We start from the raw sequence: 15,529 nt of genomic DNA on the forward strand, positions 1-15,529 counted from the left end.
TAAAGCTTCACATGTTTAATGACTTTGTCAACACCTTGCTATAGGAACGGATCAGGTAACCGATAGTGATAACCTTTGACTAATACAGCCATTGATCAAAGGAATGGTTGCTTAAGTGGCAGGGCTGTGCTTAGAACACTTTCATGCATCTCTTATTAGAGCCTAATTCACTGCTGACATAAGGCTTGTGATTAATGGGATCCTTCAGTGGGTCTTGAATTAAAACACCCTGAGGTTTGTTTTTACTGAAATACAATGATTGATTGTTGATAGTTATGCTGTGGTGTGCTGCAGTATCTCTCTTCATTTATGAAAGAAAGCTAACAGGTGAATTAAAAAAAAAGCAGTGTATGATGTTGTAAATTGTAAAGGAGATTAAAGGAAAACAAGTCCATAGATGGTGATTGCCTATCTCTTGATTTAAATTAAGCTCGTACAAAAGCACCAGCAGTCTGCAGAATCTCTAATGAGCCCACTCAGCACTGTTTATAGTGCAGTAAATGTGTGTGAGGGTACGTGCACGTGTAAAGGTTCAGTAGGTAGTTGTGTGTGTGTGTGTGTGTGTGTGTGTGTGTGTGTGTGTGTGTGCTGTGAAATTCCACTATATGTGTGTCTGGCAAGGCTGTGCGAATAAAAACAAGCACTTGAAATCATGCTTGGCCAGTTCAGGCATAATTGGAGTGGCCAGTAGATGGCAGTGTCAGAAGTACCATGTAGGAGTGGCATGTTTTTCTTTGAAGCCGTACTATGGAGTTTTTGTGTAAGCACTTCATATATGGTTATGTTTGTGTGAAATTTTGAAAATGTTGGCTAATACAATAAAATAAAATAAAAACAAAACAGATTCAGCACTGTTTCAAACAGGTTTATTTCATCAAAATATTTCTGCTTGGTCACAGAGTCACACATTTCAACCCAACAGCTGTCTTATCTACTCGATGAAATGTTCTAATTGGCACATCTTCAGCAAATGTATTGACTTTGAGGACAAATTTTATCACCATGAACATAGATTTACTAAGCACTTCTGCCAAGAGCCTGCACCATTTAAAGACTTTATTGGGAATTTTAATCCATTTAATCAAACTGAAAGAAGACACAGATTGACCTTTTGGGACATTTATACATTCTTTAATAATACATCACATTTGAACAACATGATGATTTCACTGGGACACACATTAGGAGTCAAACAACATCTGACAGCAGACAGATGTTCACTCATATCTCGGTCATATCTGGTTTATTTCTCACGCTGTGGTGTGTGTTCCATGTGTGTATACTCAATTTTTGTTTTCCTTTTAAAGAAATGATCTTAGCACTATGATATCACATCAGTTCCTTTGCTGATACCACTGTAGCATTTCCTTAAAAACACTGAGAGCTGAAGACGTTTGTGTTGGACATCACATCGGTTTGATTCATGCTCTCTTTGTTCCACTGACTGGCAAAATGCATTGGGCGTTACTGTGTCGGCAAATAATTCTTTTTGTAATTTGTTTTAACCCATTCATGTGCTATATTGGTGGTATTTGGTGAATAGGACAATAAAATGGGCTGACTATTCATCACTATCTGAATTAAAAAAAAAAAAAAAAAAAAAAAAAAAAAACTGTTACTACAAGCAGCTTAATGCAAACTTGCAGCCAATGTTTGATGTGAATCTTCTCACAGTATAACAAAGGTCATCTTAAGAACACAAATGCTCATGAAAAACTTAATCTTGTTCAGCAGATCAGATGCGAGGAGTCTCTGAGCTGGGTTGCTGGTTGGGGATGATCTGGCTCTGGAAGAGAGGCTGGAGGAACAGGCCCAGCGTGCCCACCACACACACTATCACAAAGATCCACAGGAACATACGGTCCACCACCATGGCCACATACTTCCAGTCCTCAATCACCTGCAAATATGTACAGAAATCCAAATTATTCCCTGTTCATTGTACATGTAGGTGTCAGAATACACCTTACATAAGCATTGAGAAAATAAATACAAACCAGCGTATACAAACGATAATAAAACCCCAGTGTGTACATGTAAGTATCTCAGATCAACTGAGGATATACTCAGAAAAAAAAATCCTCTACTTTTCACTGTTTTACATCATGTGCTGTTCAATGCAATGCAAAGGGCATTTTGTGATTATATCTACTTTCCCTCAGACTGAATCTCAACAGCCTCCAGAGAACCTGCCTGGACCTGTTCCATCCAGATGTGTTTTGAATGTACATGTGTAGAGAGAGCAATAATGATAGTGATTGCACTTGCGATACGAATGCTAGTGCACTTTCTAATCAGAAAATGTGTTGAGCCTCTTCCAGAAAACGCAACATGTCTGGTGGCTGCATTTCACGGTCATCCTTTGAGGCTACTATCAGTGGAGGAATGGGTATCTCAGCATCTTCTAATATGGATTTCAGTGGTGCACACTGATGAGCCATGAAAGAGACTTTTGCTCTTCAATTCTGGGAACAGAGACAAAAATCTCATGACTGGAGCTGATGTATGACATTTAATTTTCTGTATCAAAGGTGCTCTATGTGAAACTGCATTCAAGTGAAGGCTCCAATGACAAAAAAGATGGAATGAGCACAAAATTTGATGGTTGGTTGTTATTATCAACCTCCAAAATTTTTTGTTTATGGCACATTTTTTGTCAGTTGAGTGTAAATGGTCCTTATTTGTAGCTGAACCAGGAATATTTCAGTGTGATGTCTATGTTTGGCAACGTATCCATGGGAATAAGAACAATATGCCACAAAATAAGAAAATGGGCCCAAAAATGCATTTAAAGAAAAGTGTTTAAGGTGGATGTTTGTTGGGTTGCAGTGCAATATTGTGACAGAATAGCACTTGCAGAGCTAGGTATAAGTTATATCCCAGTGAGAACCCGTCTCTATATTGCTGAGACCTACCTTGAAATAGCTATTGACCCTTTCACCCCATCCTCAATGCTGTCCTTGGCAGTTTTTGAAAGAAGTCATTTCTCAAACCCGGTCTCCTCCCTATTTTATTGATTTGTCCGAGAACGCAATTGATTACCCAAAGTCTAGCTGCATTTTACTGGGTCACAGCCACTATTCAGGGTTAGTGGTATTCCTTCCTTCTACATAGAGGTCACACAGTGTGCTTAATGTTATCGCACACCAATACCAACACCCCGATCCAGTTTATTGAGATCAGAATGGATAGAGGTCAGAGCATTTCTCTTGTGTAATTCAATGAGGTGAGCATGACGAGTCATGTAATGCTAATGTGTGCATGCATGAAAAGTGAGAGATATTCATTTTACAAAAAAAGTTAATCAGGCATAAATTCTACCACAGATAATTATGTGAAGCTGTCACACGTACAAATGAACAGAAATCTGACACAGAAATATTGTGGTGGTCGGGTGTCTACATCTGCCCGGGGGCTGATAATTTCTGTTCAATATCCAAACTAATGTGAATACAATTTCTACAGTTAATATTTTACTTTTAATGAAAGTTTTTCCTATTTAGCCATGACTGAAATATTACCCTAACCTTCCGCAGCCCAACCTTAAGCAAAGGTCTAGCTGGCAAAACCTAATCATAATCCCAATATTAACCAAACTTGTTTTAGTTACCTGAACTTAAAAATTAGCTGTCCAATTCATGTTATTATCACATGATCCAATTCTGGATGAACATTATGTTCACATGATTTTGGCCTCCGGCAACATAATAACTTTGGTTTCATAGTTTGTGCTGGACACTGCTAGGATTGAGTGATCAATCATACAAAAATCTTATTGTATGGCATTTTAAAAGTGGTCACTAAAGAGAATGTGTAACAAAAATAGTAATGTGATACTTTGCTGATCCTAACAGGTAAATTATTTTTGCCTGCTTGCTACCAGTGAGCAAGCAAATTTTGAGAGAAATTTGTGCCAAGCATTTATGTATGCGTACAGAATCATGTCATATATCAGATCATATCATAATGTGCTAAAGATTCTAGACAAACTTCTAGTTTAACTGCTCATACGTACACTTTGATCGTCATCATCTCCCATCATATGGTCAGCCACAAAGCGCACTCCATCCACTGCCTCCTTTACATCTGCAGCCCAATCTGAGCTGCTTCTCTGCCTGAGGTCCTGGGTGGACGTGAAACTGCTGGGAAGGTACTCAGTGGAACGTATATCCCCTTTTCTGTTGGTGTAGCTGTATCCTGGTGGAGCAGCAACATTCTTGTTGCAAAAGTGTCCTGGGGTGGAGAAGGTAGAGTCGGAAGACAGCAGGGCGGAGGAAGACATGTTGGTGCCTGTTTTAGATGGAACTGGGTAACTCAGGCCCAGAATTGCCCTCCTGGCTCGAAGGCACCGCTGCTGACGAAGCCTCTGGCGTGCAGAGCTATTGTGAGGGCGCCTCATGAAGAGCAAGGCAGGCAGTTTGACAAGAAATATCAACTTGACCCAGGATGGCATGGTGTGGGTGCTGGGAGAGCGATGGTGGACATTCAGCACACACACACTGGTGATAATGGAGAAGGTTACCAGCACCATGGTGAACATCAGGTACTTGCCAATCAAGGGAACATCCAGTGAGGTTGGAGGAACAATCTTTGAGATTAGAAGCAGGAACACAGTGAGAGCCAGGAGGACGGAGATACAAAGGGTCATCTTCTCCCCGCAGTCTGAAGGCAAGTAGAAGACCAGGATGGCCAGGGAAGTAATTAACACACAGGGAATGATAAGGTTGATGGTATAGAAGAGTGGCTTTCTCTTGATGATGAAGTCATAGGTAAGGTCCACATAGGTGGGATCCAGAGGATTGACCGTCCGCCTGCCAGGCAGCGCCAAGATGTCCCATTCCCCGCTGGGAGTGAAATCATCCATGCTGGCTACTTCTGACTTCAGGACCAGGTCGATCTCTGTGTGGTCGTATGTCCAAGATCGGAACTTGAGGGTGCAATTCTGCTGGTCAAAGGGAAAGTGCTTGACTTCGATTTTACAAGCGCTCTTGTAGATGGCTGGTGGGAGCCAGAAGATGCTGCCATTGAAAAGGACAATGGCATTGGTGAAGACTGTAACCTCATAGGTGCCATCCGCACTATGAGCACAGGGAAGAGAGTGAAAAATATCTTTAGAGCCTGTGGATCAATCTATGAATGCTGTGCTATCAAGGTACCATTTCAATCAAAATGCCACTGAGGAGAAAACCATGCAACCTGGCAACTTGAGAATTTGTATTTTTTCTTTCAGTGGGTGACAGCAGTCCAAACCATTTTTGTGAATGTGAACATCTCCCAAGCCAGGAAACCAGAGATCAGGAAACCAGATACTCATTTTCAAACTCTGGAGCTGCTCCAAAGAATGAATTGGGAACAACAGTCAAGATAGCTGCGAAACTACCCAAGGTGGAGGGGCTAGAGGCAGACATCGCCGATAATATCTATTTTACATCTGATCACTTAATACTTAATGCAAATTAATTTTAAGTCTTGGTTGTTCATATCCACAAACACAAGTTGGACTGTTGCAGAGTACAGGTTGACAAAGATGAATTCTTCCATTTTAAACTTACTGAGGAAAACAAATAAAACTGAACAGGAAAAAAAAAAAAAACAGGATAAAAAACATCTATATAACATCATCGCTTTCCAATAATGCTTACTTGTTGTACAGCACAATATCAGGAAGCCAAATGTGTCTTGAGGGAATGCGTAGCTTGTCAATACCTTCATATGCTGAGGGGTCCCATGATAACCTGTAATCCACCCAATGCTGGAAAGACAGAGAGACCAGGCAATCTAACTTTTGAGATCCAGCTATCACACACTTTGCTAGTCTCATTCCCAATTACATGCTTCATTATCACTGAAATGGAGTATGTAAGGAGCACAATTATAATGCAAGTTTGTTCCACTTTGAGAAAGGAAGATATATGATATGGTTTAACGGTTGATAAGGTATAAGATATGGATTCATTTGAGTTCGGGGGAAAGGGCATTTAACAGAAGATGGGCACGGTGACAGTATGTGATCATTAAGCTTACCTGAGTGAGCCAGACATTAGTGGTCATAATCTGTTCTCTTTCATTCTGGAAATGGAGAAATGAGGTGTATGATTGACTTCAGTGCAACTTTCATACAGGGGTGTGTGTGTGTGTGTGTGTGTGTGTGTGTGCACCAATACGCAAATAGCAATCCTGATATATAATGCATAAAATATAGTTCTTTCTATGCAAATTGACTTCTTTGCAACAAATTCCTTATCCCATCCCCATAATCCTCCCTCAAGTCCTCACTGGCGTTAAAAGCATGCAGAGTAGTTTTGTTGCACAGAGTGAGTTACCAGCTCTTTTAAATATTGTCTTCATCTAAATAGTTACTTTTTGCTACTTTATACCAAGGCTCCACTTCTCATGGCTGGAGGAGACAGTCAACATAAAACTAAAGAAAAGCAGATGAAGAGGTCTCCCTGGTGTTCAGTCATGTTTAATCTGTGGCATCTCCACTTAGAAGAAATTAAAAGCTATTTACTTCCTGCTTTCACACAGCCTCACACTAAACTACACACTGGAAAGAATACTGAACAAATGCTAAAAATAACAAAATCACCAATCGATTCTTAGTTAACATTTTTGTTGGTGGCATTCTCATCACATTGTTGTGACACACAGTTGCAATGAAGTGCTACCAAATGCCATTTAGTGCAAAGAATACAATGCAAAAAGCTCATGATCCAAGGCTGTGAATGAGCGTTGGCCAGAGGCCAAGCAGGAGTAAATCACAGGATAAATTCAACACCCCGGCTGAAGCAGGTTTATGGCCCCTGTTAATCCAGTGTGCTGAAGTTTCAATCTGGACATGACAGAGACAGAGATCACAGTCAGCCAGATCTGTCCTTTACTTTATCCATCCATTTAGCGCTATGGCTTCTCAGCAGAGGCTGGTATGTAATTAACTGCTTGCTCAGACAACATAGGGGCTTCCTATCATTCTTTTTCTCTCCTCTCTCCTCTCTTCCTCTCTTCATCTCTTCTGCCTTCCTTTTTTGTTCTCCCACTCTGATTCTCCTTGTCTCTCACACACACTCACACAGACAAACACACACACACACACACACACACACACACACGCACACACACTCACACATACACACACACACACACACACACACGTACACACACACACCACACACACACGTACACACACACACACACACACACACACACACACACACACACACACACACACACACACACAAGTGCTGGGTCTTTGCTGTCGCAGCTTTCTTACCTTTTTAAAAAATCAGGATCTATATATATATATATATATATATATACATATACATATATATATATACATATACATATATATATATATATATATATATAAAAACTCACACAAACATACACCTGGATAAGGAGTGGCCTTACCACACTGATGAGCTGTGCCAGAGACACTTGCAGTTTGACTGTGACTCTCTCTGTCCTGTTGATAGCAGGGCGGATCAACTTGTTGTAGCGCTCCTTTCCCAACAGCCAGTTCATGAGACGCTCCTCAGAGTCAGCAGAGCCACTACCTGGTTATAAAAATGTTGTTCAAAGATTGTTATTATTTACTTGGTTTTGATGTCTTCACTACAATAAAAAAATATGGCATCACTATGTTATTAGAAAAAAACAAAACAAATGCAAAACATGTAGCACGTTAGTACATATTAGGGAGAGGGAGGGGATGACATGCCACAAATTAATTGGATCAAACCCATTTCTAAGTAAATGATATGTGTCTTAACCCACTGAACTGTGAGGATGCCCTGACTTTATTATTGGATGTAGGGAAAAAAACATGAAATAGATTAAAAAAAAAAAAAAAATTAAAAAAAAAGATAAAAATAATAATCTATGTTCATCAGTTTTTTTTCATTAAAAAACATCCTTTAATGCCTTAAAACCACTAAAATATAACTCTAAACCTTGCCCTCATTAAAAATGTGCAGATGAATACGCATATAGTCTCCAACCAGCTCTGTGTACACAGGATACAAAAGTCTTGTCCCATTTTAGTCATGAACATTGTGCCGTATTTCATAATCTAAACATGAAACAAAATATCTTCCTCAGCAAATCTTTAAGTTACACTAATATTGTTCAGGTGAAGTAGCCATTTTGTGCTGGTGTTGGTTTTGCTAATGATCCACAAAGCACCCTCCTGTGAGTTGATGGGATTGGCTGTCGGATTTGTGATGTACCAAAGCTGGCAGGCCCAGGTACCTCTGAATCTCAGATTTTCGGGTCATCTCCACCGTCAGTGGAGGATTGTGAAAACACCTCACTAATGGAAAACGTTACCAATTTAGAGAACATAAGAAAAGCAGATTTTTTGAGTGGAGAGGGACTTTAACCCTCCTCATTTTGACCCCAGCAATTTAAACCTCCAGAAAATGATTATCATAGTAACTGTTACCAAAATGTATGGGCCAGGTACTCTATGTGTTTTGTTGACTACCTAAATAGCCCTTGAAATAAAACATAACACCCCCCATTTAGGCATCAAAGTACAGGTCTGGTTATGTTTGGTTAGGACCCTAAAGCACAGAGAAGTTTTTTAAAGATTATAAATGGCAGGTTATAGTTCATCAGTGTCACCCACAACAGCTAAAACTAATTTGTGTAAAACGTTCATATTTCTTTTATGTTTTATTCAGCTTAAAAAGCCTGGTGTCAAAAGACCCCAATGAAACACTGCTGCGTACAAAATGTGTACAGGACATTGAAAACATATCATCATGTTAATTTTATGTTTACCCAGTTGTCCCCATTAAATTGGGAAAAATCATTACATACAAAGTAAAACAAACAAATAGACAAACAAACAAAACAATGTTAATTATATGTTTCGAGACATTAAACAGTGAATGCAGTCAAATTGACCTCAAAGATAATAGAATAATAATATGAACGTTAAATGTTGTAATTTTCATAAAGAGGAAAAATAAGGCATGCTGCCCATGCCAGTTTTCATTTAGTATGCCACTGTGTTTCCCTCGCTAACTTTTTAGAGTGTCAAGTCTACTGGATCAGGCGTCACATTGGGCTCTGACTGTTTGTAACTATAGGGTTTCTTAAGTGCTGAACAGGCTGTTTACAGTTAGTGGGTTCAGCAGTCCCTTTAGCCTATAAAAATCACTGAATGAAATATCATTAGCAACTTGAACCATATGCTTAAGTTTGGGTGAAATTTGAAGGTGGTGTAGGTGTTGTGTAGAAAAGTACAGGTCTGTGTGCAGTGAAGAGGAGGCACAGATGTAGTGTGTCTCTGAGATTTGTTCAGCCTTGTGTTGTAGGCCAAATTCAGTGAAACAACAGTGATGGGAGATAAACCCAATAACAGTTCCACTCTCAGTCAACCCACTTTCCCTGTAACATCCAAGCCTCATCTCTTCAGTTCATAGTATTAAACGTTAACTGCAGAAGTAGACGCTAAATAAGATTCTGTGTACTTGTAAATGCCTAAATGCCCCCTGGTCGCAGGCATTGCGCTGTATGAGCAGCACGTTCAAGTGCTCAAATCTCAAAGGAAACGGCAGCTTTCAAAGGAGGCCGTGTTGTAGAAATTGTAGGACAAATGTTATGAGGGCCCGTGAGCCATGTTCAACTAAATAATTAACTTTTTGCGATGAGGGCAAATACTTCTACAGCATCCTATTAGTTCTTCTGTTGTAGTGCCATTGCCTGAAGCCATATCACCAGCGGCCTCTCTGAAATGAGAATAAGTTAAGTGATTTTTGAGCTCAACCTCATGTTCACTGATAAATGATGTCCCTATCAGGGCTGCGGAGAGGCCTGATTGAAACCGATGGTTAGTGCCTCTCATCTGAAGCAGAACGGAAAGAGGTTGCCCTACCTCTTCCCTCTGCTGTCTTTACCTGCGGCTGGTAACTGATGCCCTGACATTGCCATGAGATGCTGAGTTGACTCGGTCTACTCATGGGAAACACTCCAATGAGGTGAGACTCTTATTGATGGGCCCATTCAAGAAAAATCACTTCTGATGTCAGCAGCGATCAGAGTAATATTTATGGCTGCAAAAGCTGATAGATTCATCGCCTTTACCCGTTTAAAGTTGTGGCGATGTACTTCACTAAAAATAAAAATATAATATTTGGCTTATATCAACCTGCTGCTCAGTTTGAATCTTTCGTCGAGCTTCTTCTCTTGCATGATATCAAACTGTGTGTATCATTATCAGGCCACAGATTCTTGTAGGTTTGTGAGGTGCAGAGTATACCCAATAGTCCCGCCCTGTGGATCAGCGCATGGCGCCATGACTGTACCCTCATCAGTCATTTGGCTGAGGTCCCATCCAACACAAGAGGAGCTCCAGAGCGCTCGTTAACAGATGGTGTGTTGTCAAAGCCCTAGGAGGCCGCAGTGAAACATGCTCTGCCTTACCCAGAGGTGAAGGGCACGGGCCAGGAAGAGAGCAAAGCACTCAAACTTGTAATCAGTACCTGCTGTGAATGACCGTCGCATCAGTGTATGTGCGTGTGTGTGTGTGTGTGTGTGCACGCGCGCATGTGTGCAAGAATTATACGTGTATATGCAACAGCGTTGTATAAGTCTTGTGTTGACATTATGTTGATTGAGAGTGAGGTCAGCCGTGTTAATACAACAAGTCAGCTGTTGTTGAGTTGATAAGGTCACCCTGCACAGCGCTCTGAAATACACTATTCTAGAAAAATGCAGGGGAGAGCGACAGAGTGGAGAGGATAATGAAGTATGTGACAAAAAGGCCAAAGGTGATGTGATGTGTTACACGATATTAACAGGACATGTTCTTTGGCCTTTTTTCCTTGCCCTCCTTCCTCTTTGTCCTTTGTACTCCTTATACTCTAACTACAAAAAGCTTTTAAAAGCATTTAAATCTTGTTTTTCTCAAAAACAAATGAAAAAAAAAAAAAAAAAAACACTCACATGAAAAAAAACTTCCAGTGGCATGAGATAATCCCACTTTTTTCCAATTCTAATGATCTAGTTCCCAGAATTTTCCTGAATCAAGAGTCACTTTCTTGATACCAGTGGGTTGATCTGCTTTATTCTGCCTTGTTTTATCATATTTATGCTTGCTGCCAGAAGAATTCCTGAAACAACTGAAACTGCACTGGAAACAAGAGGAATTATTTAACCCCACTGGCAGATTTTTTTTCCACTTATTTAAAGAAGCAGAAGATTTTACCACTGAAAATGAAACAGAATCAGCTGCAAAAAGTATGACAAAATATGATTATCTGTTTTAACAAGGTAGCAGGATTTATCTATTCTTCTTCTTGAGCTTCTTCTTCTTCTTCTTCTTCTTCTTCTTCTTCTTCTTCTTCTTCATTAATGTTATGAGTAGCAAGCAGCGACTGGCCTGGTCAGACATGCAATGCTGCATATCTGGCGCTGAGAGGATACACATCCCTCAATTTATGTCTGAATGTTCCTCGAAAAGCTCTTACACACAAACTTACAAAATATGACGAACACCTGCTTATTCCATACATACAAATACAGTAATACTGAGAAATAAGGTGTAAGCTATGGATCTTGACTTCACCAAAATAAATCCGCTTGCGTGAGGAGCATGCAGATAATGAAAAGGAAGAGTGGATAAGGAGAGACTATTAAGCCTTGTGACAAAGTGATTGTGGAAAAGAAGTGCAGGTCAATATATGCTTTTGCTGTTTAGAGCTCAATCAGTTATGACCCTCCAAACTCCACAACGCAGCCTGAGTTATGACATGTTTCCTGAGTGAACTGCTGATTTGGTGACTTCAGGCCACATTTGATAGCAGGACTGACTCATCAAATTGCCTCGAGATAAGTTGAAATGTAATAGCATTCATACCTCAGCAAAAACTGATTTTTTATTACTTTTTCCTTATTGCTTATATGCATATGTATTTTTGCATTATATAAAAGTACTTAAACTGTATTTTGAGATTAGTTTGACTGATAAAATATTTTGAAACAACAGCTTTCTCTTCCAAACTCTGTAATATCCAGTACAATGCAGACTACCGTGTTCAACCACTGTCACTGTCTGCATTGAAAAACAAAAGGTGCGCTGACTTTTTAATCCAGTGCAACCAAAATATTCACTTCAAAACGCTCCAAAATAAGAGACTTTCTCAGAGTCCGCTTTAGTTTTAAAGCTTGCAAAAGGATAAATGTATTTAGAATAAATAAGCAGGAAAACACCGAGGCTGTACTTACAATGAATCACAGTGAAAAAGTAGGCGAGGATGGGGAGAGCCCGAGTCATTTTTTCGGCACCATCTGGTCCATACGAGCTGTCAGTGAGAAACCCTCAAGGCAACAATATTCGCCGCTCTTCTCGGACATGCCGGGCTCTGAACAGGCTCCATGTACACTTCACCTGCACTGTGTCGATGCTCAAGAAGTGACTGTCTACAGCAGGGCGTGTGTCCTGATTCCGGCTGTAGGTCCACGGAGGGAACAGACTGAAGCAAATTGCCCCATGAAATTCATTCCCTCCTGCACACACATTGTTGCGCGCCGTCAACGCGCACCAGCCTATCCAAGGCGCATGGCTCTCTCCTTCCTCTGCATGTCCTGGAACCGGTACCCGGTCTTTGATAGGCTTTTCCGTAAGTTGACACCAGCTCAGCAGCGGCTTTACCTCCGGAACTCAGGGTTATTGCTGCAGTTTGTGCACTTCGTGATACTCTTCGGAATATTCTGCGAATGTAAAATGTATTTGCACTTTGGGAACACAATAGAAAGTGGAATCGGACGTGACACGTCTGAATTACGGGGCAAATTGATGAAATTGCAGAGATATACGTAAGTGAACAACAGCTCGGGTGTGCTCTTTGCTCTTAGCTGATGTCTGGAAGGCTTCCAATATAATTACGCCCTTATGCATTAGATCAGTGCACCTGGTGTGCCAACAGTTATTATATGTGGACACATGTATGTCAGATCATTTGTGGATCCAGTATCTGGATCTTACACTTAACAAAAGAGCAGTCTGGACACACCCTGACTTATCCTTAAAATACACTCTTGTAAACAGGAGTTATTTGCTTATATCTGAGGATTTCAAACTTAAATCAGGATGTTTTTCTGATGTCACCTTGAGACCAGCATGTACCCATATGTCAGCGTGAGTCTAACTTTAGTCCTCGCATGCACCTCTTGTCAAACGCCATGCTCAATAACAAACCCCATGACCTCTGAGTGCAGGTGCTGTCTGGCCAGGCAGATATATACTCCTGGGCCTAATTGCATTTTGTCCCACCAACAAATATTAGTTGACAATCATGGTGACGTGTGATCATCCAGTGACTTCTCGTGGGTTTGGTGAGGATGCTTACGAGTGAGTGATAAATTATTCTGCAGTCCTAGACAGGAGAGATTTAGTGAGGTGAAGTCCAGTCAGACTCATGGCAGTGCAATCTTACCAAAGCAGATTTACAGTCGCCACACTGCTTAAAACCTCATTATAATGCTCATACTGTATCATGGAAAGCAGCCCCAAGGACTAACCCTCAAATTATCAATTTTAACTTTCAAGACTTCCATTCTGGATTATTGAGAGCAGATCAATAAGAGCTATACAGGATTTGACCGTCACTTGTTCTTTATAAGGAGCTGGGTGACAGGACCGTGAGCTGAACGGTGTTTGTTGACAAAGTTTTACTGCGAATCACACATTCAAAGCCCCAGTGCAAAACACAGATGATAACTTAAAATCAAATAGCGGTGGTGTTACAACACTTGGAGGTCAGGCACTAGGAGAGTGCAGTTTTCAGTAAGTTTTTGGTAACTAGTCTTCTTCAGTTTTTCATTGATTTTCATTGTTAAATTAAGAAAGAGAAAATTAACTATAACCGCTCCCTCTGTGTTTTCACTATTGATAGAAAGAGGATAATTTCAGGTTTTTTGAAACTCTCGGAGCTGGAAAAAATGATCCAGGCATTCCAGATTTTGCTCCAATTTCTGAAACAGGAATCTCCTAAAATTACATGTAATTACACCTGGCACATGGGGAACATGTGTACCAACATCATGACTCCTTTTTACATTTCCGCACCTACAGATTGATTTTTTTTAATTACCTTGTACACCAGCAAATGAGAAACACACCAAAGTTTATGTAATGGTTTTCTTTCAGACTATCAACACTCCACAAATAGATCTGACCAAACTAAATGTGACAAATGTGCCAAAATACAGACAACACAAAGTAGGTGACAAGGCTTCTATACCTGTGTGAGGTTAATTGTTCTCATTTTGTTAGTAGATTGTGATCAGCCTGAAATCTGACAGTCCTTTGAATGAGCAGTGAGGTAGAAAAAAATGTGTCTGCTCCTGTGTGGTTACATCTCGGCCTCAGAAGGAAACTTTTACAATCATGAGTTGTGAAACAGTTCTGCTCAGAAATGAACTATGTGCCAGTTCATTTCGCAAATGGCTTCCTAATTCATTATATTACACAGTGATGACAGTTTACAGGAACACATTATGTGAAATACTCCATCTCAGCAGTATAATGTCCTAGTGGAAAGCTATAGGGTTGTTTGGGGATTTAATCAAAGCCAAGGATCCCATCCCTAATATCTTAATAAATATATAGATAGATGGATAGACACTTCATTAATCTCAGGAGACGTTTTGGACAGTGTTGCCTTTTATAAGAACTGGAGAGTCATCTTTCTGCTTTGATTGTTTATAACCATTCAATCAAACAAGAAGTAAAATTCAGAGAGCAGCTGAATGGTAATTTGTAGAGGACTGCAGTTTGGAGCAGCTCGTACTGAGCAGGAACATGTGGAGCTGAATGAATGTCAAACAAGGCAACACTGGAAAAGAACAAGTGTGCTTGGTCCAACTTCCCTGCGAGCGCTGTCTCCTAAAAATTATACTCTCATACAGCTAAACAGCATTCTAAATTACATTTAGAGGGCAACGTATTCTGTAATTGGATTACGTTTGTTTGTAATGTATCACAAGAACATCTGTAATCATTTAGTCTGATGACCGGGCTAGGAGGTGGATGGGTCAAACAAATGACTCTCATCCAGGCGACCCAGGTTAGAGTTCAGTGCAAAGCGACAGCGGTGTTCCTTTTTGTTTTTTTGCAAGCGATATATACGTTACCTTACTGTAATGAAGTGTGTTTTATGCCAAAACTTAACCTCTCTGACCTTAACGTATTTCTGGTGGCTAAAGATAATAAAACTGGCTAAAGCATATTTGTGATATGTAAGAAACAAACGTAATCCACGAGAAAATACATTTACTCTTAAACATAATAAGAATACAGTTCCATTGTATAGGAAAATAATTTTTATAAGACAGGGTTGTCCCTGGACAAATAAATGTCAGCAAAGAGAGAGAGACATTCTCAGTTGGTTTTCTCAGATTCATAACACTCCTTATCACACATAAAGGGTGTAAAGGTTGTTTCGTACATGACAAAAATGATATAACTGGGTTTCTGGCACTCCCAACAGATTTTCATGTTTGTACAACCCCAACCCAA

The 15,529-nt window shown here is 40.1% G+C and overlaps 1 protein-coding gene across 1 annotated transcript; it reads right to left on the reverse strand.

The window, feature by feature from the left end:
• Positions 1 to 1,735: 1,735 nt before the first annotated feature.
• Positions 1,736 to 12,298, reverse strand: chrnb4 (cholinergic receptor, nicotinic, beta 4 (neuronal)). Its single transcript, XM_030080961.1, has 6 exons — positions 12,235 to 12,298; positions 7,411 to 7,556; positions 6,025 to 6,069; positions 5,643 to 5,752; positions 4,016 to 5,078; positions 1,736 to 1,900 (listed from the first exon to the last, which is right to left on the reverse strand). The coding sequence occupies exons 1-6, from the start codon at positions 12,281 to 12,283 to the stop codon at positions 1,736 to 1,738; spliced, it is 1,578 nt and encodes a 525-aa protein (XP_029936821.1). The 5' UTR covers positions 12,284 to 12,298.
• Positions 12,299 to 15,529: the final 3,231 nt, after the last annotated feature.

Source organism: Myripristis murdjan, chromosome 3 (genome assembly GCF_902150065.1).
Source record: "Myripristis murdjan chromosome 3, fMyrMur1.1, whole genome shotgun sequence".
In the NCBI taxonomy this organism is placed as follows: domain Eukaryota; kingdom Metazoa; phylum Chordata; class Actinopteri; order Holocentriformes; family Holocentridae; genus Myripristis; species Myripristis murdjan.